The following is a 26416-nucleotide window of genomic DNA, read 5'->3' as shown; positions in this document are numbered from 1 at the left end:
ACCCTGAAGCCACCATCCTCAGCAATGAGAAGAAGCTATGTGGAGGGAAACTGAGGCCCCAGCCAATAGCCCCTGCTGAGATCCCAGCTGACAGCCCCAGCACCTTGCCAGCCAGATGAGCAAAGCCATCCTGCAAGTAGACCCTGCTGCCCCTCTGAGCTTCCCTGACTGATGCCACGTGGAGCAGAGACGAGCTAATGCTGAACTCTATCCAAATTGCAAAGGTGTGAGCAAAGATATAAAGTGATTGAAAATGCTTTTTATCTTAAGCTACTAAGTTTTGCAATTGTTTGATAATGCAGCAAAACATGATTGAAACACCTACTCACTTCACTGATAAAAAACGTGAGGTACAAAGAGGCTGTCGAACATGCCCAAAATGATACGGCTAGGAAGTAGCAGATGCAAAATTAATCAAGGAGTGTGAGTGCAGAGATGCACACTCTATTCGCTGCTCCCTATGTGCCATTCTCTGCTCCCTCTGTTGGTACACGGTCAAGGATGTACTAAAGGGAACGGTGTTATAAGTGAGCCCCCGCCTACTGGGCCTTCTTGGTCTGGTTGGAGCTTCCATTCCGCCTTTAGAATACCTCACAGCCTAGGGGTATGTTACAGACTTTACTGAACTCCAAAAAACGTACTCTACGCTTTTTAGCAGCCTTATCACGCAGTCTTGCCACAGTTAAGATGATGGTCCCCAGCTTGCAGATAGGAAAACTGAGGCTTGGAGATCTAATTTGCTCAGGTTAACACAGTATGTTTGGAGTGCAGCTAGAATTTGAACCTGGTCCAGCTCCACCTCTTGCACCCACTAGTCAGTGTCCCCAGCAGGTGCTGCCACACCTTCAAGCTGTTGCTGAACTCTATCTAAATTCAGCTCCCTCCCCCGCTCCCTCCTTCAGCATCAAGGTCAGCCACTCCCCCGGAGATGCTTTGAAAGTTTGTAAGACAACCCAGGCTTGGTAGCCCCTCCTCACTCCCCTGATCAGAGACCATTATGTTTGTTTTTCTGGGCATACCAACTCCCCCAGAAGACAGATGGGAGGATTTCCTTTGTTCACGGTGGGTATCGGCCCCTCTCTGCATCCTGGACACTGTCCTCAGCACAGCAGTACCATGGCCAGCTTGCCTTCTTGTGGCTCTTTTGGGATCAGGTTCTGGCTGGGCCATGGGCAAGTGTCTCCTTCTCACCCACAGAGAATGAGCAGGGAGGCATTCCTAAGTGAGGGCTGGCGCTTCCCAGGGAGCGGGGTGGGGGGGGTGGGCAGCAGAGCCTTGATAGGGAGGTAGAAGCATCTGCTGAATAGGTGAGCCCTGTGCCCCTGGGCTCTCCTCTGGGGTCAGTATGTTTTTCACATCTTAGGTCTTGCACGTAGCTCAGGGCACATTCCAACAGCTAGATCCCTGTGTACAAGTAGCCAGCAGACTACGAGCATATTTGATCAAAAAGTGCAGCCACCTGCCCTTAAAGCCTGAAAACGACTCCCTGCCTCTCTTTCCCGTTGTACTTGGGGTTGGTAATGGTGCCTACCTCATTAGCTTGTCATGAGGACTGGAGGAGCTCAGAGCAGTGCCTGGCATAACCTATATAGTTGTTGATTTAATCAATAAAGAAACAATGGTTACCTCAGTGTACAGGACAGATGGACACATGGCTGGATGCCCATATATACATGTAGGTAGGGGATGAGAGAGAGAGGAATGGAGAGAGTGGGAGAGAGATCACCATGGTGAGGGTTGTTTCGGAGCTTCTTCCGCTAGTGTCCAGTTCATGGCAGGGTCTCAGTAAGTCCTTGTAGTGGTGGAAGGGCTCTGAGAGGTCAGGATGCTACCCCTCATTTTAAGATGAGATGACTGATGCCCAGGACCAGGGGAGAGACCTGTGTAAGTTTGTATCAGACCTTTCCTGTCCATGTCACCAGGTACTGGGTCCTGGGAGGGGCCCGGGTGTCGGGGTCCCCGTCATGTGTGTTTTCAGGTCTGTTTTGCCTTCTGGGCTCCCTGCACAGGTGTCCCTGAGCAGATGTGCCACGTCAGAGCTAAGAAGTGAGAATGGCACAGTCCTCTGCTCCGTTAGGTTCTCTCACGGTGCCAGATCCCTGCGTTCTGCATGTGTGCTCCTTGGCATTTGCCTCTGTTGCTTCTCCTTCCAGACAGAGAGTCTCTTGCTCTACCCTGGGAATCTGGGCTGGCCAGTGTCATGCTTTGACCAATAGAATATGGCAGAAGTGATGTTGCAGAAGTTCCAGAACCTCAGGAAACTGCTCACCTTTTACTTTGCACACTTGGATGCTCATTGTAGCTGTTTCCGGCCACTTGGTTTTGGGGTAGTGTGTTTTGGTACAACAGGTCGTTGAAACACCTGCCAAGGTCAGACCAGGCTTGGAGCCCTGGGCCCCTTTCTAGCTGCCCCTCTACCCACAGATGAAGTAAAACTGGATTGTGTTTGGAAAAGGGTGACTCAGAAGCATGCTTCATCAGGAGCGGTAGGAGGGGAGCTGTTGAGAAGAAAGGTTAAAACCCCCCCAGGCGGCCCATTAGGCCGCTTCAAATACCAGGAGGCCTGTCCTGTGCTAGAGATGAGACTGATCCAAAAACATCCCAAGTGCTTTAAGAAAAATCATAACAATGATAAAACATAAGAACTTCCAATAAGCCAGTCATTTTACATGCAGCCTACCCTAATCCTGTAAATAACTCTTTAAGGTAAGAATTCATTATTTTGCAAGTGGAGAAACAGAATCAAAGAGGTTAAGTTACTTGCCCAAGATTGCAGTGTCTAAAGGGGAGACACTAGAATTTGAGCCTAAGTTCAACTCCTAAGATGGACCTCTCTCCAGTATGCCTTGCTGTCTCTTTCTTGGCCTACTGGATGGAACTCGAGGAAAGGGGACATTTCTGGGGGGAATGGGCAATCTCTGGGCATGGCATGCTCTCTTTCACCTCTACTGTGTTGCATATGCTCTTCCTTTAACCAGCAGTGACCCTTCTGTTCTTTGTTTGAAGGAATCCTATTCACCCTTTAATATCATATCTCACTCTCTTTGTCATAGGTTTCCCTAGACTTCCAGGCTCATAGGGCCATTCTTCCCTTTGTCTTTCCACAGTGCATCCTACAGACCCTCTCATAATGTAACCCATGATTTTAATTACTTTCTGTCATTGTTCCTTTCTCCCTTCTAGATCATAAATTTCTCCAAGACGGATGAGATGGGGCTATACCTCATCCATCTTTGTGACCCCTGCCTGTCAGGTTCTGGCATGTGACAGGCTTCAATAAATGTTTATTTAGTTAATGGATATATTGATGAGTCAATAGAAGAAATAATTCAGTGAATTGCCCCTATTTAGAAAATGACACCTGGGATAGAAGTGAGCCCCTTCCCCTCCGTCGGTTGAGTGCCTAAGTAGTCATTAGGCTGCTGTTATGTGGATTCTGACATCATATGGGGATTTCACTAGATGAGTGGTCTCATGAGTGAAATGGACCATCGGGTGACAGAGGATAAAATTAGAATGTTTTTTATAGGTTTTTATTTCCTAAAACTTAAGAAGGAAATGAAGCTTTACAGTATTTACGACATAGATTGACAATGGTGCTTGTAGGGGAGTGGTTGATGCTCTGACAGCCTTGCGTGTATCCAGAGGGGCCATGTAGGCAAAGGCTTGAACTGCAGCTACTGTGAGTCTTAGTGAAACACCTTGTGATCCTCCTGGAACCTGAGAGGAGAGGAGGCCTGTGAGGAGTTCGCTATTGTCATCCCCTCCCATCCCCTCCCTATTTCTCCTGGGGGCTGTCCTGAGACAGTTACTCATTGCTGCTCAGGTTCTGATGAGTTGGGAAGCTTTCTGAATACAGAGTATAGCTGTGAGTTAGAAAACTGCTTAGCTGAATCTCGAATTGGCTCCATAGCAACAGGGTATCCCACCATTTGTGTCACAGTCCTCTAGACCCTTTTGTTTCAGTGCTGTCATTTTTGGTGTGTGGTAAAATGACCCAGGAAGCTAGTACATTTGGCCACTTTTCCTTTCTCTGTCTATATAAGTAATAAACTGTCTGAATCTAAAAGTGGCTTGTTGTAGCTTTACCATCGAATCGTTCAGGCTTTGGTCCTGGCCTTACCTGTGTGCCTGACAGCGCCCTCACTCTGTCTACGTGTCACCTATGGCAGAGCTTCTCAACTGTCTGCAAGGAAGGACCACATATTTTTGTTTTCAATCTGCCACTCACCAATATTTTCATGAAGTACCATAAAATGAGTTTCTAAAAAGATAAAATGAAATAAAAGACCTACAAACTTAAGTCTCTCCCTCTTTGTGTTAAATTAGACTATACAGGGTGATCTGTCAAATTGCTAGATGTGTTTATACACTTACTTTTGATTTCTCTGCTTATCTCATTGAGGACTAGAAATAGTTTGAGGGCTGGCATTGGTCCACGGATCACACTCTAAGCAGTACTGATGTGTGGAGTGTGGGGTACCCCAAGGGAAAAGTAGGGATTTTAGAACACAGATGGTTGCCCAGAATGCCCGTTTTAATTTGATTTCAATAAATTATAATGTATTATAATTCATATCTGCCTGTTAAGGGATTTATAGATAATATTGAGTTTTAAGTAAAATGATCCTTACAGAATGGGGGAAAATGGCTTAAAAAGTTACCTATTAATAATTTTCAGATTGAAGGTAATACAAATAAGGTAAACAACATGAAAACAGCAAAGTGGACATTTCCCCAGATTTCAGTGTGAGCTCCTTGTCAGCCATATTATAAGATAAAAACAATGACAACATGTACTGATGTTGTAGAAAACTGGTTAAAAAAATTCCAAGTTATCAGCAGAATTATTTAAGATATCAAATGAAATTTATAGTGTTTAATAATGAACCTTTCCTTAAGTGTATATTGGATCTTGAAATATTCCCTAATGAAAATATGATCTACCAAGTCTGGCAGGACATTTAACGATAATTGGTTGCATCTGTATCTCCACTTGTAAAATTCTACTTTACCGGGCTTCCCTGGTGGCGCAGTGGTTGGGAGTCCGCCTGCCGATGCAGGGGATACGGGTTCGTGCCCCGGTCCGGGAAGATCCCACATGCCGCGGAGCGGCTGGGCCCGTGAGCCATGGCCGCTGAGCCTGCGCGTCCGGAGCCTGTATTCCGCAGCGGGAGAGGCCACAACAGTGAGAGGCCCGCGTACCGCAAAAAAAAAAAAAAATTCTACTTTACCTATTTTTTATAATATATGCAGTATGTTAGTGTATATGTATATTTTTCATAAATAAGCATACACATATTGTCTTGGGGCTTAACATTCTTTCACTGAAGGAGTAATGCCCAGGAAATGTGGAGACCATGGTGCAAGATCACCTCCAAGGCCTTCCCAGCCTTGGAGAAGGTGGCCAGACGTGTCTCCACATATTACCCTCCAAGTGTGGGTCAAGATTTCTGATCTTTCTCCAGCTGGAGTGTGTCTCCAAGAACATGAGCTCAGGGCTGGTCCCGGGATGTGTTTCCCAACAACTCTAACTCATAAAGGGCCTGAGGGCTGGGATTGTGTGTGCTTTGGTCTCGTACCAATTACAAGGATCATGAAGATACACTCAAGGGGCACGTTGACTCTTTCTACAGTTTGTCTATTCCAAGCTTCATTAAAGAATGTGGATTAAAGAAAGGTCATTTTGAGGGCTTCCCTGGTGGCGCAGTGGTTGAGAGCCCGTCTGCCGATGCAGGGGACACAGGTTCATGCCCCAGTCCGGGAAGATCCCACATGCTGTGGAGCGGCTGGGCCCGTGAGCCATGGCCGCTGAGCCTGCGCGTCCGGAGCCTGTTGCTCCGCAACGGGAGAGGCCACAACAGTGAGAGGCCCGCGTACCGCAAAAAAAAAAAAAAGGCCATTTTGGGAAGGCCGATGTGGCTCTGTCCTGGCCAGAATAGGCTGATTAGCATAAATAGGGGGATGATGGCTTTCAGCTGGTCACTGGCATAGAAATACCCCTGGGCTTCTCTGCCAGGGAACACTGAGCCTTCTTGTGTAAAAGCACGGCCTAATTTCAAATTACAGTTTATTTTTCTCATATAAAAGGAAGGCAAGCTCATTATAGAAAGTTTTTTAAATGCACTGAATTCTAAAGAAAATAATTTCATTACTTAAAAGGAATCATTATTAAGTTTTGTACCTATCTATCTATCAGGTACTATAGATACCCATACTATATACATATATATTTTACCATATATATACCATAAAAAATATATATTTTTTCATATATACACATATATAACAATAGGAATATATTTATCATATATCATTCTTGTTTCCTTATAAAATCATGTAATCTTGATTCCCTGCCTTTGACCTGTACTGACCCCCAAAACCACGAACTGAACAAGTAAAGGCCTGTGGACTCCCTGCTGTGATGGGACCACCTTGGTGGGAGTGACAGAAGATCTGGTATTTTCAGGCTTTGCCAGCAGTTCATTGTTACTTTGACTGTGACATTGTCTCTTCTTAATGTCACCTTTTGTTTCCTGCACATACTCTTCCCAAATTCTTCCCCAGACCTACCCCAAAGCAGAGCATCTTCGAGTCAACCCTCCTCTTCCCTAAAACTGCTTACTTCATTTGCATGTGACTTGGCCCATTTATAATACCATTACCAAGAGAAGGAGGCCTGTAACCAGGGCAACCAAAAGAGGTGCTTTTGCAATTCAGACTTAAACAGACTTTCTGCTCCATTTAGTTGGATTCTGATCCACTCTTGACTCCCTTCTCTCTTGAGATTGTAAGAGTGTAAACACCCAGAATCTGCCTTCATCTCGTGTCCTTTTCTCCAAGGCCTCCCCTCAACCCACGGGCACAATACATTCTATTTCTACTGACTAAACAGTTCTTCAGCGGTTACAAGAGTCCCCTTCTGATTATCACTACCCCACATTTAGGGTCATGATATTTTCTAATGTTATTACCGTCTCTAATAATCGTTTTTAGCACTGCATTATATTATATCTGGGGGTGGACCATAAATACTTAACAATTCTCATGTAATTGGATTTTAAAGTGTCCTTTTTTGTTTGTTTTCACCATTGTATTTAATTATCTGACAATCATCTATGTGAATGATTTTTTTTTGTCATTAGTGCATAGAGTTCCTTCCCTAGGAAAGTCCCCTAGAATTGAAATGCCTGGTCAAGAGGTATATTTGTTAAGCTCTTGAAGCAGACTGTCAAGTAACTTCCATAGAGTATCAATTTACCCTGTATTAAGATGGTGCTCATTTCACTGTATCATCAACTAAGTATTTTACTTTTAAAAAATATTTTTATAAGCAAGAAATAGTATATCACTACAACTTTGTCTTTTTATGTTATTAGCTGAAACATATTTCCATGCTTGTTACGTAATACTGTGGAAGTATTTGTTTTTATTTTTTCCGTATGATTACTGGTTTTCTTTCTTTTCAGTGTTTACAAGTGTTTTATGATGCAAGACTTTCTGTCAGTGAGGCTGGGGCAGAAGCCCTGTTTTTGACAGTAGAGTATCACACCTTTCAACCAATCATGACAGGTGATCAGATGCTTAAATTCTTACCTGATAATGAGTCAGAAGAGTCTTGTGCTTCTGAGCATAGCTGAGTCTTCCCTGAATTTGGGGTGAGGGAACATACCATATGATCTTATATTAGGATTCTTCCAGATCCACACTCTAGTCATTTGTCTGCACTGGGATAGATGTTTCTCTTCAAATTCAACTAACTATAAAAATAGGCATGCATATCTGCATTATTGGATATGATGATAGTATTAATCATTAGCTTTTACTGAGTGCCTGCTCTGTGCCAGGCATTTTAATAAGTGCTGAGGGCACTGCTGAAAATATGTCAAAAGTATTCTGTCCTCATGTAGCTTATATTCCAGTGAGGGAAGATAGACTATACCTTTATAAAATTTTTAGCAATTACATAATAAAATAAGTTGGATAATTTTATATGGTCACATATACTATTCAGAAATGAAACAGGAAAATAGAGAGGGACTCAGCAGGGGAATCTGCTGAGATTGACAAGGGATCTCTTTAGAGAAAATGAGGACCGACTGAAAATGATGCAAAGAAGCCAACTCAGAATAGTTCTACAGTAAAAATGTTTCTAGAAGAGGAACATGTACAAAGGCGCTAAACTAGGAATAGTTGTAGAATGTTTGAGAAGGAGAAAGAAGACCAGTGTGGCTGTTTTAGGTAACTAGGAGGAAGTGATAGGATGTTATTAGAGAAGTAATAGGGGTCAGATCGTGAAGAATGGCGTAGGTCGTGCTTAGGATTTTGGGTCTTATTTTAATTGGGAGCTAAGGGAGCATTTCAGATGAAGGAGTGATATGAAATCATTGATGTTTCTGAAATGTCACTCTGCCTGCTATGTGAAGGATGGACTGCGGTCAGGATAAGGTAGACTGTGCTGTTGTCAGAGGCTTAATACAAGTTTATTTTTTGTTCACACAGAGTGAGATGCTTAAGCAAAGACTTCAGAGTCATCTTTGATTTCCCCTCCCACATAAAAGCCATATGCTAGTCATAAGGCCATGTACCTGAGTTCTAACATATGGGAATGTTTGCAAAAGGGATTCTTACTTTGGGTCCAGAGTGCATAAGAGTTTGTATGCTTTCCTTTTCAGCTCTTCTTTGTGTCATGGAGATCACATGTTGATAGGGATTATCACAGGATAGATGTTGCCTGGATCCCTGAATCACTGCATGGAGAAGATATTCTCCATGGGCTCACATTAGTAGCATCTTGATTAGGACCTGTTACTGCTTCCTGGGAATGATTCTGTCTGATCGGTCCTCTGAGTTCTCAATTCTGCCTTCTGATTCATCCTTACTTTTCCATAAAAATATATACTCTGTTTTAAGCTTAATAGTTTTCTCAGCTGCTTACTGCCCATAGAAGTTTAGAGGTCTAAAAGGCTCTTTCTATTTTGCATCTTCTATGTCCCATTTAGTCTGTGCTTCTATGTCCCCTGGCTGTGCTTCTGCCATTGCAATTCTTTAAAATCTTGTGTGGGTGTTTTATAAAGTTTATTGGTTGTTTCACTATATTAGATGAAAACCATGCCTACAAATTTATTTGAGATAGGTTCTTTTCTACCTCGACTTCCCTAACAGTTTGCTATGGAGTTTTAGAAACTTTATTGTTTACCACAGAGGGCCTGTGATACACGCCTTTCAGATTGCAGAAAATGCCATTTGTTTCTCTGAAAGGTCTATAAGACACTACCTTAAGTATTTCTGAGATCTTAAGGAAGGGTTTTACTGTTGCACCCTTGACCTCATGGGTCCATATTTTCCAGGTAACCTATGAGATTTCTTTGCATCAAGGACTTCTTTTATTTTGGGATTTTCTGTTAGAAGAGACTCAGGTTGAGAAATAGTTTTTATTTTTGAATCCAACAAATCATGGCTTCTATATATTTTCTCTAAATTTTTCTTGAAAACAAAATCCCTTCTTTAGTCCATCTATGGACTATCTATGTGTCTATGTTTACATTATGATATACAGCTAAAAGAAAAGACACTTCAAATTCTGCCTGACATTCTCTTAGCCAAATCCATCTGTTTATTAAGTAGGTTGCTATTTTCCATAATATTGCAGGTGACAGTTTTGCTTAATTTTCTGCCATTATATAACAAGGGTACTCTTCCTTCTAGCTCCCAGTAATACTGGGTTGGCCAAAAAGTTCATTCAGGTTTTTCATACCATCTTATGGAAAAACCCAAACGAACTTTTTGGCTAACCCAGTATTTTTCCTCACCTTCCTTTAAACTCTCACAACCAGTCTCCTCAAGGTTCATTTTGCTTCTACTAAAAGCCCCCTTAAGGTCCTTCTAGATTCCTCCTGCTACACAGTCCCAAAGCCAATTCCACAAATTTTATATTTTCCTTATAGTAATGCCACCATACTTCCAGGTACCAAATGCTATTTGAGATATTACTGCTGCATAACAAATGTCCCCAAATTTGCTATTTTAGACAATAATATTATTATATCTCATGTATTCTGCACGTCAGAAATTTAATCAGGGCTTGGTTTGGTGATTCTTTTGACATTAACTGAGATCGCTTGCTGGTACTCAGCTGCCTGATGGGCTGCTCTTAAGGGCCTAAGATGGCCTCACTCACATGTCTAGTGCTTTGGCAAAGGTGGCTGGAAGACCGGATTCATCTGGGACTGTTGACTAGAATACGAGCATGTGATTATTCCAGCATGGTAGTCTCAGGGCTGCTGAACTTTTTGCACGGCAGCAGGCTTCTCCTAGATAAGAGGTTCTAAATGGGAGGTGATTCTGTCCCCGGGGGGAATATTTGGCAATGTCTGGAGATATTTCTGGTGGTCATCCTGGGGGAGGGGATGCTACTGGCATCTAGTTGATAGAGGTCAGGGATGCTGCTAAACATCCTACAATGCACAGGACAGACACCCCACCCCCCACAACAAAGAACTATCTGGCCTCAAATGTCAATGTTGTTGAGGTTGAAAATCCCTTTCCTAGAGCGAGCATCCTAAGAGTCAAGCAGAAGTCTCTGACCTAGACTCAAAGACATGCAGCATCAGATTCAGACCGGATTTTATGAGAGAAGGGAATTAAATGTCATTTCTTGATAGGGGGTGGTGAAGTCATATTATAGAAGAGAATGTGGGATGGGAAACATTGTCACATCCATCTTCAGAAAATATAGCCTGCTGCAGGAACTGTCAGGGAAATCTGAATGTGATCCATGCCATGAAAAAGGGGCAAGCAGAATGCTTTAAGGATGCAGGAGGATCTGCCACTTCTGGTTGGAGGGATAAAATGGGATTTCTGGAAAACATGACAGTTAAACAATTTTTTTAAATGACAAATTAAACCTTGAAAGAAGTGTAGTGTTTTGAAAAGTTCAGCTGGAGAGGCAAACATTTTAGATGGAAAGAACAATAGGAAGAAAAACGGAGTTGGAGGAATCAGGCTCCCTGACTTCAAACTATACCACAAAGCTACAGTAATCAAGACATTATGGTACTGGCACAAAAACAGAAATATAGATCAATGGTACAAGATAGAATGCCCAGAGATAAACCCATGCACATATGGGCATCTGATTTACGACAAAGGCAAGAACATACAATGGAGAAAAGACAGCCTCTTCAATAAGTGGTGCTGGGAAAACTGGACAGCTACATGTAAAAGAATGAAATTAGAACACTATCTAACACCATACACAAAAATAAACTGCAAATGGATTAAAGAATTAAATGTAAGACCAGACACTATAAAACCCTTAGAGGAAAACATAGGAAAAAACACTCTGACAAAAACTACAGCAAGATCTTTTTTGACCCATCTCCTAGAGTAATGGAAATAAAAACAAAAATAAACAAATGGCACTTAATTAAACTTAAAGCTTTTTCACAGCAAAGGAAACCATAAACAAGACAAAAAAGCCCTCAGAATGGGAGAAAATATTTGCAAATGAAACAGACAAAGGATTAATCTCCAAAATATACAAACAGCTCATGGAGCTCAATATCAAAAAAACAAACGATCCAGTTAAAAGGTGGGCGGAAGACCTAAATAGACATTTCACCAAGGCAGACATACAGATGGCCAAGAGGCACATGAAAAGATGCTTAACATCACTAATTATTAGAGAAATGCAAATCAAAACTACAGTGGGGTGTCACCTCATGCCGGTTAGAATGGCCATTATCAAAAAATCTAGAAACAATAAATGCTGGAGAGGGTGTGGTGAAAAGGGAACCCTCCTGCACTGTTGGTGGGAATGTAGATTGATACAGCCACTATGGAGAACAGTATGGAGGTTCCTTAAAAAAACTAAAAATAGAACTACCATATGACCCAGCAATCCCACTACTGGACATATACCCTGAGAAAACCATAATTCAAAAAGAGACATGTACCCCAATGTTCATTGCAGCACTATTTACAATAACCAGGACATGGAAGCAACCTAAGTGTCCGTCGACAGATGAATGGATAAATAAGATGTGGCACATATATACTATGGACTATTACTCAGCCATAAAAAAAAATGAAATTGAGTTATTTGTAGTGAGGTGGGTGGACCTAGAGTCTGTCATACAGAGTGAAGTAAGTCAGAAAGAGAAAAACAAATAACATATGCTGACGCATATATATGGAATCTAAAAAAATATGGGACTGATGAACCTAGTTGCCAGGCAGGAATAAAGAGGTAGACATAGATAATGGGCTTGAGGACATGGAGTGGGAGGGCAAAGCTGAGGCGAAGTGAGAGTAGCATTGACATACATACACTACCGAACGTAAAATAGTTGGCTGGTGGGAAGCAGCAGCATAGCACAGGGAGATCGGCTCGGTGCTTTACGATGACCTAGAGGGCTGGGATAAGGAGGGTGGGAGGGAGGCTCAAGAGGGAGGGGATCTGGGGGCGTGCGTATGCATATGGCTGATTCGTTTTGTTGTGCAACAGAAACTAACACAGTATGGTGAAGCAATTGTACTCCAATAAAGAGCTATTAAAAAATTTTTAAAAGATATTGACTATTAAGGATCTGCAGACTATGGGTTTTGGATCAAATCTAGCTTGTCATTTATTTTGTAAGTTAAATTTATTGGAATCAAGCCACACACACTCAATGAGTAGCTGACCCCAGAGACCAGATGACCCAAGGAGCCTAAAATATGTACTGCCTGGTCCTTTATGGAAAACTTTGCTGACCCCTTGGACTAGTTCATTGATTTATTCAACAAATACTTATTAAGTGCCTGCTGTATGCTAGAAATGTGTCAGAGGTTGGGTATAGGATGGTGAGCTAAACAGAAAAACAGTGGAACAGATAGAAACAACAAAAAAATTTCTGTCATGGAGGGTGGTTTTAACAATTACAATATTTGAGAGCTATAAAGAAAATAACAAAGTTCTGAACTTAAGAATATTGAGTACTTAGGAAGAGTGAGCTTGACTTTATCAAGAGGGTAAAGGTAAGACCTGCCAGATGAGAAAGAGCCAAACATGAGATGTGAAGGACAGAGATAAGAATTATCAGGAAAGTAAGAGTGTATACAGAGTTCACAAGGCAGGAAATATCTTGGTTTGAGAGAGTAATTGAAAGGTGATGCATTTTGGTGGAACTTAGTAAGCAAGATGGAAAGCATGGCAGGGGCTGAGGTAGAAGGGCAGGCCTGGGGCAGGTCTTGGAAAGTCTTATAAACCATGAAAAGGATGTATGCCTTTAAATCCAAGTTTAACAGAAAATCACTTGAGAATTTTAAGAGAGTGAAATAAAACAATTTTTATTGAAAAAGGAAAGGAAAGGGACTTCCCTGGTGGCACAGTGGATAAGACTCCACGTTTCCATTGCAGGGCACCAGGTTCAATCCCTGGTCAGGGAACTAGATCCCACATGCATGCTGCAACTTAGAGTTTGCATGCCACAACTAAGGAGCCCGCCTGCCACAGCTAAGACCCCATGCAACCAAATAAATAAATAATATTTTTTAAAAAAAGGAAAGGAAAGACAATTCTGGCTGCTGAGTGGGGATTAGATAGCAGGTGGATAAGAGGCATTGAGAGATAAAGCAGCTCATAAAGATTCTAGCCCAGCAATCATGGTGGCATGATCGAGAAATATGCTTCTCAAATTTTTCTCTGCTCACACGTGACCTGGGAATCTTGTTAAAATGCGGATAGTGACTCAAGAGACATGAGATAGAGCCAAGATTCTTTGATTTAAACAAATTTCCAGGAAATGTGATGTCCTGGTCCACAGACCACACTTTGTGCAATGAGAGTCTAGAGGTAAAGACATAAAAAGTGGGTTTTTTAAAAATGCCTTTTGAATCATTCATTTTACCAACATTTTCCCATGACTAGAAGTCTTAAAAGTAAGTATACAAAACAAAATCATGCAAAAGAGAAAATCCAGCCCAGGCATTCTCAACCATTATAAATAAATCAGGAGTGAGAAAGCCATTTACAGAGCTTCAGATATGGGACGTATCCTGGGAGTTAGAGTTTGAGAAAAGCATGAAATTTCAGCCCAGTTAATGAGAAAGTGCCCAGGGGATGATAAATTTTATTAATTTTTCTAATAAAATTTTATTGAGAGAATCGAAATGAAGAAAAGAGAGTCCCTGCTTTTAGAGAGATAGAGTATTTGTGAATAATAGACATGCAATTTTAATATATCGTGAAAAGCATTTCCACAGGATCAAGGCTGGCATGCTATGGATTGGGATCGCCAACGGGAGACGTACTCTTGGTGAAAGGTGCAAGGAAGGATCTCTAGAATGATCTTCAAAGGATGACTCAGAGTCAGAAAACAAAGGACAAGGAGAGTGTTCTAGGGAAAGGAGATAGCCCAGAATTTAGAGAGAGTATAATGAGAGACACCTGCTCCTTTTTCAGGGCAAAGACTCATAGTACTGGCTGTCAGAAGGTATCTTGTCGGACTTCAGACTGATGTATAAGGTGTATAGTGCCATTAATTCTAGTCAATTCACACTAGCGAAAATTTCTTAAGCTGCTAGCATGGACCTGAGCATAGTAAAGACCTGAGAAAAAAGTATTGTCAGTAACACTAATGCCTATTAATAACCAATAACAGATGTGCACACTTGAGCCCAGAAAAAGAATATGACCAATTCAAGTAACTTGCCAGAGGTCCTCCAGCACACAGGTGGGAGAAGCAAATTCCATCCTGGCTTGTTTCACTATGGATACTGCCTCTGGAAGAACTTGCAGTTTATTTAGAGGGACAAAACCAATAAGCCTAAAACAATTAGAGATATGAAATCAACGTTAACAGTTATAAGCCGTATTGCAATGCAGCTTCAAAATGAAAATAGCTTATTGTTTTTCTTCTGATTACAGAAACAATGTTTCCTCTCAGTAAAATAATTCAAACATTACAGGATTGTATTGGGCAAGAGATGAACATTCCCTGCAATCTCATCGCTCTACCTAATTCCAGAAATAGCCACTTATAACTACCCTTTTGTGTCTTAGGTATGCACATGTGCCATCTCACAAAATGAAATAAGCATGAAAAAATTGGACCATTACTATATATAATGTTATGTAATCTAGTTTTTCTCCCACACAAACCCACAAACCAAGGAACCATTTAAAGGTAAAACTGCCCTTATGTTCTTCCTAAACCTTTATAAAGGTGAATTCAGTTCTTCTAGATAGATAAATGATTTCTCGGCCACTTGATATCCATCTAGCTCTAACTAGTTCAGGCACAATTACATGAGTGTCCTGACACTGCTCATCATGTTATTTTGGGAATCCTCCCCTCTTACCATCCTTGCCAAAAGGTCACAGTTGGGTCACATGACAGGTTAGTGCCACTAGCCCACCTCTCTAGCACATGGCTCCATCCTTTTCCAAATCATTATCAAGATGTGCATGTGTGTATGTGTGTATAGAACAAGTCACGGTTATTTAGATGCAATCATCTGCAGTAAATTCACCGGTTTAGGTGTGCAGTGTGATCAGCTCTGGCAGATGCAAATGGTAGTATGATCACAAGAACACTCAGAATATAGAACACTTCCATTACCCGCCCTCCTCCCATTCCTGGCTGCAGGCCACCACTGCTCTATCTTCAGGACCTAGAATAATGCCTTTTCAAGGAAGTCATATAAATGGAATCATAAAGTCTGTGGTCTTTTGTGCCTGGCTTCATTCCCTTGGTGTAATGCTTTTGAGCTTTATCCGTGCTGTTGCCTGTGTCTGTAGCTTGTTGCCTTTCGTTGCTGAGCAGTATTCCATTGTATAAGTATAGCCCACTTTGTTTATCCATTCACCGGTCACCATGGTTGACGTGGGAGTGTTTCCACTTTGGGGCTGTTATGAATAAAGCTTCTACGAACAGCCACATCCTACCTTCGTGTTGAACATATTTTATGTTTTCCTTACATAAACAGCTAGAAGCGGAATGGTTGGAAGGTGTGCTCAGCGTATGTTTAACTTTCTAGGAAATCGCCAACCTGTCTTCCAGGTGGCTGCACCTTTTGCATTCCAGATCCTCATTAGCACTCAGTAACATCAGCCTTTGATTCTGGTCATTCTAGTGAGGTATAGTGGATGTGCATCTGGTCTTGTTTTGCATTTCCATGATGACTGATGATGTTGAGTTTTCATATGCTTATTTTCCATTCATATATATTTTTCGGAAAAATAAGTTATTTCTCTATTTTAAAAAATCGAGTTGTTTGCCTTCCTGTAATTGAGTCGTAAGGTTTCTTCACGTGTATCAGACACAAGTCCAATGTTGGATATACATGTATCTGATATTGTCCCATAACTTTGGATGCTCTGTTATATTTCTTTCTTGTACTCCACCCAGTGGAGGCTTGGTGGAAAGAGCTGATGAGTGGGTGTTGCCCCCCCCTTGGGGCCTCCCTTGAGTCTGGGCTCCCAGGGAGCCTCACTGTCATGCAGGCCTACACATGGCCTTTAAGAATTTGGTAAAATTTCAGTTTCTTTCTTCTTATCCACTCATCTAACTACCACCTCTTTTGTCCCATTTTCTGCCAAAGATGAAATATTTCTTATGTGCTGTCTCTCCTCGGAGGGGCTTCTCATCCTTTGACTTTCAGTTCACCAGAGGTTCTTAGGACCACAGGTTTCTCAGAGGATAATTTTTAAAACATAGTTTTGTTGATGCTCTGACTTTTTGTTTGTTTGTTTGTTTGTTACAATGAGAGCAACATCATCTTACTTTCTGTATCTTAAGCAGAAGTGGAACCGCCTCCATCCTCCCTGTGAATGTGACGGAAGGATTTCATTGCTGGCACCGCTAGAGTCGGTCAGTATGGGCCCAGGGAGCCCTCTGTGCTCCCAGAGAGGGCTCCCTGGGCCCACACTTTCAGAGAGGAGAGGCTAGAGTTTGGGCCTGTCTGTGGCCTCCATCATGAATGACCTGGTTGCCAGGGTCAAGGGCACTTCTAGTTTTCCTCGTCCTCCTCTGTAATACCACTGGGGGAGTATCTCTCTCTCATCTGTGCTAAAGGTTTTTCATGAAGCCCCCATATGTGATCTCTCTCCAGCTTATTTCACTTTTCTTTCACTTTCTAAGGGCTCTTCTTCCCTTTGGACATTTAACCTAAGTTCTGCTGGGGCTTGTTTTCAGAAAGTACAACTTTCACCAAATGCTCAATTCCCTGTGCAAATGCTCCTGGGCTGAGAAGTTCAGTTATCCCATGTCTCAGAGTGAGTCCCCTGCCCTCTCCTATAGAGCACATCTGGAGCCTCAAGAGTGGTCCTGGCCCCTTCCTCCGTAGATATATCTAATCTGATGGTCATCTCCTATGGTTCATACTCTAAAGACCTGCCCTTAGTAACCCAGATATACTGGAACTCCCAAAATGAATCCTCAAAGTAGGCCTTCCTTCAGGAACCCTGGCTACAAATATTAATATCCTATCCTCAGATGCTTGCACTCTGCTTCCAAGATGCCCTGTTTGTGTCTGAGCATGTGGTCCTTGCATTTAGTCAGAGTTTAAAATGTGCAATCTCCTGACTGATATCAGTGCTGGCTGAATCCCCCAGTGCACGCGGATTCAAGATGTGGGTTCCCCCTTCACCCCACCCCCACCCAAGGCTCTGATTTTTTTTTTGAAACATACACCAGACAGTTTTGTTTTCCAATAAAAATGGACCAAGGAATAAAAGCTAATAGAGGGCTTATTATTTCAGAAAAGCCCATGTACTGACATGATGATAAACCCATGTGCCATCATACTTAATCCTGTACTTCAGCCGAACATGTCTGCACTCGGCTCATGGCAGTCACTGGTCAATGAGGATACAGCTCAGATGGAGCTCCAACTATGGCTGTGAGATCTGACTGGCATGGTCATAAAAACTTCACTTCCAGCCTCCAGTGCTCTCTTGAGACAAGCTTACCAGCAAAGTATTGCTCACTCAGTTGCGAAATGTGACGGTAGAGGTTATTGATCTATTGTCTTGTTGGATATAGCTAAGCATAAGATTTGGGGGTAAGCAAACCTACCTTCCTTCTTCCCTTCCTCTTCCCTCCCAAGGAATTGGCAAGGCTCAATGTATGAAGCTGGTCACATTCTGGGCTGCACAGCAGTTGGGTTGCCTCTTCTCTCCTTCCCCTCTCCGCCCCCGCCATGAAAAGAGAACCAGGACTTTACGACACCTCTATAACTAGACGACAGACCACAAAGCCCAATCTTCTAAAGGAGGTCGGTCCCATTTAGGGTTAATAGTCCTGCATTTAATAAGGACAGGCCACGAAGTCCCAAACCCCTACATCTCACAACTCAAACGCAAACATGAAGAACACCCTGATTGACTCAGGAAATATATTTTCCTGGCACCAATGGTTTATGAAATTTATTCTCCAGTTGGCTGATCTCTTGAACAGTTGTTTGTCATCATCAGATTTTGAAACCATTTATCCCCTTTCAAGTAATGATTGTGCTGTAACCTCTGGCTCCATCCACGCTTCCGGTCTGGGTAGAGCAGCTCTTGGCAATGAATGAAAAACATAGCTGTCTTATCAAATAGCGGCAGTTCTCGTTTTGTTTAACAGTGCTGGAAATTAGTTTTTCAGGCACTGATCTTGACAGGTCAGCTGTCAAAAGTGGGTTTCTGTGGCCATAAATTCATTGACCCCATAAACAAAATTCTGTCTGCAAAATACAAGAGGAAGTCAGAGTAGATGCACTTATGTACAGATGAAATGGTCTGCAGCTATATGACTAAGTGTCAGGACTTCACTGGGTGAAAGGTTTTTCTGGCTTCCCATTTATCAAGCCTATCAGCTTCATTTGGCTTTTATTATCTGAACTTTTTTCTCCAGCATTCTGATCAGGGAGCCCCAAGCTGTCCTCAGGAGGGAGGCAGAACACAGTCTCTCCTAATCTTGATGGGCGGCAAGTTTGGGAATCCACTTAAAGGCTTTATTTTATTTTTTTAAAATTCCACTTTAGTCTTTTAAACGAAAGATTTTGTTTGAAAAGGATTGTGACTTTCTCTGCTCTGGTCTTACATATTGGGTGCTCAAAGGGATGGCCTCACTCAAATGAAGGTTTACCACTCTGGTCTTAAGATTTGGACAAGAGCCAAGGCTTTGTGGAAATAGGGAGATTCACTCAGCCTAGGGCACTTGGCTTCAGGCTGATGTGAGGGAATAGTACACTTTCCTGCCCAGCTCGAAGGCTCCCAGATCCTGGAACATGGTTACTTTGATGTGTTTGAAGGCAGAATTTTGGTTTCTCTTTGAAGTATTTTTTCTTTCTTTGTTAGAGTACAGGATGCCTGAAGGCCAGGGAGAGAGAAGTGAGTATTGAAAAACAGTAAACGAAAAAACCTTTAAGCCCTAAGTACTTTCAGACAAAAGAAATAGGAATAATAATAACAGGTTGGAGGAATTTTTTTTCTTTCTCTCATGAAGTTGCACTTTGATTTAAATGACTTTGCCTTAGGATGGTCTGAATAGTAACTAATAAGATTTGATGCCACCCGCCCCTCTTCCTTAGTGGAGGAAGACTGCCTGTCTTCATGGAGCTGGGCCCCAGGAGGGGCCACTGCCCTGTCTCCAAACCCAAACAGGCTCATGGGGCCCTACACAATCTTGGAGGTGTCTTAGAATGTGAGATGCTGTCCTGGAAGACCTTGCTGTGTGCCTCTTCTAGGAGATGGGCACCTCGGCCATAGCTCCTTGCAACCAGAGAACTGATGTACTCAATATTAAGTTCTGACTCTTAGACTGGCCTTGACCTACCGATAGATAATTTGACTCTAATTGCTTCCTTCCATTCAGCCCTCAATCATACAAGTGCATGTGACAGGATTTTGCTTTATTACCCGTGCTAGCTATTTTTATCAAAAGCATATTTTCCTTTTTGTGAAAGTAATGACAAACCTGTTAAAAACATAGGAAAGCATAAAAAAAGTAATAGTGGTTATTCATAATTCTACCACCAAGATAAATCCAAATATTACATTTAAACACATTTCTTCCCATTTTAACCACTGCCTTTAAAAGAAGACATAATTAAGGTCGCATTGTACACACCTTTTAATATCTTGATTCTTTACTTTGTGATTATTATTTAAGTTATTTTATTATATATTATTTCAAAACTATTTTCTCCTTTGAACAGCCCCTCAGCATGGTAGGCAGGGATGGTATTTTTATTCCATTTTATCGATAGGAAAATGGAATCTCAGTGAAGTTAAATTTATTCAAAAATAATTGTTGCCTCTTGTGATTTAAGTACTGTGCTGTAAAATGTGCTGAGGTCACTCAGGTAAGTGGTGGAAACACACCTAGAACATAGATATATTGGCTCATAAACATTTATGCTAATTTAATATGCTAATTTAATACCTCCAAGTTCCCAAACTATTACCAGTAATAGGGAGCTGATCGTCTAGAGGAGAAATGGCATTCAAGGCAAGGTTAGAAACCCTGAGATGGGAAGAAGCAAGGCAAGGTCCAATCCAAGTGTGCAAGACTCTAGACAGTTTATGAAGACAGGGTTTGGATCCCAGGGAACGGGGTAAGAAACCCAAATAGCACAGCAGAATCACAGACTTAGGTCTAGAATGGAAGACACTGAAGATCATTTCTACTGCAGCTTTGTATCAATGGTGGAGATTGAACTAAACATTTCATTAGTTGGGAGGAATGTATGATACTAATCATGCCCATGTAACATCTTAACAGCAGGGGAAACTGGGTGCGGGGCATATGGACGGTCTCTGCATAACCTCTGCCACTTTTCTGTGAATCTAAAACTACCCTAAAGTAAGAGCTTATTTTTTTGAGAAATTGAGTAAGAGTTTACCAGACCCAGCCAGAGAGAAATGGCATTCCAGGGAGAAGAACCTGGATGTAAAGAGTCAGGAGGGAACACCATGTGCTTGAGAAAGGTGAGGAATTTGGTGGGGTTGGAGTGAACTGAAGCTGACAGTCAAGGTTGGGTCTCGATCAGGAAGGCCTTTTCATTAAGGCCAAGTTGAAAAGTGTTAGCCTTTATTCTTTAAGAAATAGGAAGTAATTAGAAAATTGTCATTAACATAGTTTGTATTTGAGTTTATGATAAATATCAGCACAATGGGGGAGGGCTGTTACCAGAGAGAGGTTGGGGTAACAGTGGGGAGGCTGTTGCAGTACTTTGGGGCAGAGGTGCTGCTGCCTTGAGCCAGGCAGTGGGCTAGAGGCAGAGCACGGTGAGGACAGGGATGGAGAGGCAGAGCATTTCTCACAGCTGAACTAAAACCGTAGAAGGACAGGGCTTTATCCCAACTGTTTTTCCTGCTTCCATTCCCATGACTGATTACAAGCCCAATAGAAAGACAGGTAAAGCCGGTTGGTCGATGCCAGGCGGAGCCTCATTCCAGGTGCTCATCCAAACCAGGACAGCACAAAGTCGAGATGCCCCTTCACCAGTGCCAAGGAGGTTGGGCAGCAGGCATTACGAATTCAAGTCCTGGTACAGAGCAAACTATCCAGTCCCTGGAGCTGACATGTCATCTTCGCTTCCATTATGACTCTGTAAGTCATTGAGGTAGTAAAGGGGACCGGGACCTTCATAACACCACCCAACCCAGGGGGTGCAGCAGATCACACATAGAGTTAAGCAGCCCCAATGCCTGGGCTAAACAGTTATGGGGATAAGATGCAGGCTGCCCAAATACACACCATGAGTCCCCCGAGTCTGATATCGAAGGGTCCAAAGAATGCAGGGAGTCAACACCTGGACTCCGTTTGTCTGAGTTTGTCTTTTCCCTTTGACCAGCATTTGAATCCGGCTGCGGGAATTGATCGCAAGTCCCAGGGCTATTTCCTGAGACCCCATAGAGAAAGAGCCATGAAGTTTCCTTCTCACTATACCAGTTCCAAGAGTGTGGCATCTTTGATGTCCTTGAACAGGACTTTGGATAGATCTTAACTTTGTTCTTCACTGCAGTGCCCCTCAAATTAATGAGTGGTGGCTGTGGGGAGTTCCTCAGAGTATGTGACTGTGCTCTTAACTAAGTGATCTATTCATCACTTCCAGGCGTCATATTATCTAGGGTGAAGTGGGTTTTAGCTTGTATCATGTTGGAAGTGATGGCAGGAGGTTCCAGGTTCCTTTAAACTGGTTCTAGAACCACATATCTCATTCCGATGTTCCTGCTTTAGGCCTCAGGGTTCTAGTGTCTTCCAGGTAGAGCGGCCCCACAGATTCTGGAACTGTGGCCTCATAGTCAAGGCTCAGGGTGCTGACCTTGCTGCAGACGTCAGGGCTATGGGAAATGCTGGGAGAGTAGAAGTGTCCGTAAGCGGCACCATTGGTGGCTCCTTTAGGGCGCCTGTTGGCACTTTTCCACAGAGGGGTAGTTCTTCTGCTCAGCCTAACTAGGGGTCTTGTGGGTTTTCCCTGACGAAGGGTAGGTGCTACTGTGACAGTCTGAATTTTAACCCCTTTGTACTGAACTGATGGTCCAGGAATCAGCGACAGCAGCACAGGGGAGCTTGTTAGACAGGAATAACCTCAGGCCCCAGAATCAGAAAGTGCATGCAAAATCCCTAGGTGATTCGTCTGCATATTAAGGCTTGAAGATCACTGCTTTCATCTGTAGCGGCGGTTCACAATCCTGGCTGTGCATTAGAATCACCTGGGGAGCTAAATGATCCATATCCAGTCCACTACCGACCAGTTAAATCAGACTCTGGGGCAGGGGGCAGGCTTTAGTTGGTGTTAAAAGCCCTCTTAAGAGATGCTAATGTGTAGCTACATCAGAGGCCCAGTGACCTAGAAGAGCAGAGGTTTTCAACGAGGATCGCTGGGGAAGCATTAACATTCCTCATGTCCAAGTGCTGAGACCCTAATTATGTTGGCTTTAGATGGGGCCAATATCTATCTTTTTACATGTCACCAATTAATGATTGAGAATCACTGATCGGACAAAGGGTTCATCGTTGTTGCTCAGGCCCTGCAGGGATGCAGGGAAGGGAAGCAGTCCCAAGAGCATCTGTGTCTCCAGTTGTTTCTGAGCCAGGATAGGGTCTCCTTGACCATCTTAGATGGTCCTAAATGCATCTATTGGACAGATCCTGCAGGCTTAGGAGGATATGGCAGACCCAGAGCACATGTATTCTTGGCCTCTGCCTGCCTATCAGGGAAAATTATGAAGTTAGCACTACAGTGAAGACAGTGAGCTCTTGGTCCTGTTTGCAATTGGCATCAGGGTGTAAGACAACTGTAAACTTGGGTCTTTGTTACCTGCTTCACTTTTGATCTCATCCTGCTCTGGTGATGGAAGCAGCTGATCTCGAGGACCTTCTGGCCTGGGCAAGTCAAAGGAGTATTAAAGAAAGAGGGCACTTTGTGTGAGACACATTGACATGGCCTCAGTAGGTGGACAATAAAATTGGACATAAATGTTCATTCCAGAAACAAGTTCCTACCAATTGGTTTCATTTCAAGGATGAGGCAGGTCCTCAAGATCCAGATGAGCTGCTGGAGGAAGCGGAGCTCTATCTGTCACACCTTTATCCTTTCTAAGGTTGTAAGGTGCCTCTAGCTCTCTGGGAAACTCCTAGGGCTGTTGTCCATCTATCTGCCTGATTCAGGAGCCCAGTTTAGGAGTCGATTCCTAAGGTTTGCACAGGTGCCCATTCTGTCCCTCACACTCCCTTTTTCCTTCACAGCTGGCGACGTGGGACTCGGAGAAGGGCCTGAATGGCAGCCTGCAGGAGAGGCCCATGGGCAGTCGCCTCCAAGGACTGACTCTCAAAGTGGTGACTGTCTTGGTAGGATCATGGGCATATGGGGGAGGTCTGCCATTCAGGCTTCGAGTCAGAGGCTTCTCTCTGTTTGGCTTGATGCTGGGTTTAGAGAGAAGGGGATCTTAAGTAGTGGCTTGAGCTTTCATAAGGCCTTTCACTCAAACCATTTTATGAATAGTGAAGGAAGAGTGAGATTGGAGATTCTGCCCCAAGCCTCTGAGACGTTCCATGGGAGGTCACTGGACTGCTCTAGAGAAGGACCGCTGGACTGCTCTAGAGAAGGACCACTAATCCAGATCCAGTGCTGAGCTCCAGAGCGGGCATAACAACTCTACTTGTTCTTGGATGTAAACAATCTTGACCTACTGGCGGTCCTTAGGAGAGCTTTGCTGGTAGCTAGAGTCCCCAGAAGGATGTTGGGAGGACATCCTTCCAGAACCCAATATCACTGATGGGCCCATGTGGCACAAAGTTCATAATGAAGACCACTTGTTGCAGTTTCTCTGCATGGTTGTCCTGGAATCAGAGACTTTTACATATTTAAGATACCTTAGAAGCATCTTCCTTTCCATTTCTTTCTTCATCTCTTTAGAACTGTAGGAGACATTTTAGATTTATCTCTTATTAGCTGGTCAGACATGGTCCAAACATTCCCCTCTGTCCCAGCAGCACTGGCATCTCTTAGCTCTAGAAGTCTTTGGCAACCACGTTTCCGCATTCCCCATATGCCCACCAGGAATAAACATTATACCTTATTTCCCCCCAAAATTAAATTAATGAGATGTAGTCTCTGGGGACGTTGCCAAAAGGCCCCTTCTTGTTCAGTTTCACGGGGTGGTGGTGGGGAAGCCTGAGGTGTTTTCCAGATGATCACGTGCCCTACAAGAGCACCTGTGACATAGCGCAAAATGTGTGAATGTGCACATGGCCCGGCTTTGGACTTTCAGACCGTGGGGTTTAATGCTATCCTGTCCTTGACGTGCAGTATGGCCTTGTCCTGTGACTCAGCATCCATTTTCTAGTATAATCTGATAGACGTATTACTGTCTTCCTTCAATCCAGTATCACGGAGCTCTGTTGTCATCTGATATCCTGGATGAGAGGTATCCACATTTCTTATGTGGGTCCTGAAGAATCATGGCACTTCCAGCGGACAGAGTCCTCAATGTTATAAATGAAGGAATGAAAACAAGCCATGCTGTTCTGGGAGATGGGGCTCTGGGCCGAGTCTGGGATGACACAGGACAAATAAATCTGTTCCTCCATCAGTATGCTGGTTGGAGGGATTTTCCTGTGCCCTGTATCCTGAGTGTCCACAAACTGCTTTAGAAAAGGGCAGAGAGGTTCAGACTCCAGGCCTAAATTGGCTAAATACAATGCACATGTCCACAAACGTTCTGAAATTATGGTTCATCGGATTGGTCTCTCTAATAATACCCTGGAAAGATGTGTGTTAACGAACCTATGATTTAGTTGAAGAACATTCATTTTGTTGTCCTCAGGAAGAGCCTTTTGTGATGGTGGCTGAGAACATCCTTGGACAGCCCAAGCGCTACAAAGGGTTCTCCATCGATGTCCTGGATGCACTGGCCAAGGCTCTGGGCTTCAAATATGAGATTTACCAGGCCCCCGATGGCAGGTACGGTCACCAGCTCCATAACACCTCCTGGAACGGGATGATCGGGGAGCTCATCAGCAAGGTAGGTCCCAAAAGCAGGTCCATGGGGAGGGGTACCCCAGTCTGCCTCTGGGGTGATGTCTAAATTGGGCCCATTATGAAGTTGGAATCTTGGGACCAGCTAGACAGACCACAGTTACCACGCTCCACACACTAAGGATCTCTTTTCCTCCACCCGCCTCCTCCCTGCTATACCCATTTTTGCTCTTTTATTTTCTAATTCCCTGGTACTTTGTGTTTTCCTTCTGTGCCCATTGCTCTCCTTCCTTTGAAACGTGTCCACTGTGCCTGTTCTGTAATCCACACTTCATGAAATCCACTCCCACATTTGGGCTGCAGTAGGAACCCAATTCTCACGAGTGGTGGTTGGGGGAGACTGATGCATGCTTATTCTTCTTCAAGGCCCACAAGTGGGCGTGTATATCGTGTGTGTCCACATGCATGTGTGTAGGTGAATTGAGTGTGTGGGTGTGTCTGCATTGCTACATATAAGTGATACGGCATTCCCCAGCTCCTCAGATTAATTTCAAATCATTAATCTTCCTCCTTCCTGTAGAACCTGGGTCCTCATTTAGATTCATGGCGTGAGGCCAATTTGCTGTGTCCCCATCCTTGACCCTTCCGTCTTAGAACCTCTAGGTCATTTCCTGACAACGATTTACATCGGTGGATCTGCTCAAGCCCTCCCTCTCCAGTATTACTGTTGCCATCAATCTTGATGTTTCTGACATCCCTACGGACCACCCTGGGCTTCGAGTGCTTTGACCCCTTCACCTCCAGTGACCTTTGAGGACCTGCCCCCATGCCTCCTGTTAGCATCTTGCATGTCACTGTCACTGTCCCAATCCATGACTAAATCCTGTCGTCCTTCTGACTCTTTCTGGCCTTTGTTCCTAAAACACAGGTCCTCTGCTTTATAACCCATGAATGCAGA

General features: G+C 43.3%; 1 protein-coding gene across 1 annotated transcript in view; it reads left to right on the top strand.

Moving 5' to 3' along the window:
* GRID1 (glutamate ionotropic receptor delta type subunit 1) overlaps positions 1-26416 on the top strand; it is a 662424-nt gene that overhangs the window by 518881 nt on the left and 117127 nt on the right. The window contains exons 9-10 of the mRNA XM_024731429.1: positions 23727-23828; positions 25307-25504. Of these exons, the coding sequence (XP_024587197.1) occupies positions 23727-23828; positions 25307-25504 (300 nt within the window). The remainder of the gene's footprint in view (positions 1-23726; positions 23829-25306; positions 25505-26416) is intronic.

Source organism: Neophocaena asiaeorientalis, unplaced genomic scaffold, assembly GCF_003031525.2.
Source record: "Neophocaena asiaeorientalis asiaeorientalis breed wild unplaced genomic scaffold, Neophocaena_asiaeorientalis_V1.1 scaffold714, whole genome shotgun sequence".
NCBI lineage: Eukaryota > Metazoa > Chordata > Mammalia > Artiodactyla > Phocoenidae > Neophocaena > Neophocaena asiaeorientalis.
This window is presented reverse-complemented; position numbering and strand designations above follow the sequence as displayed.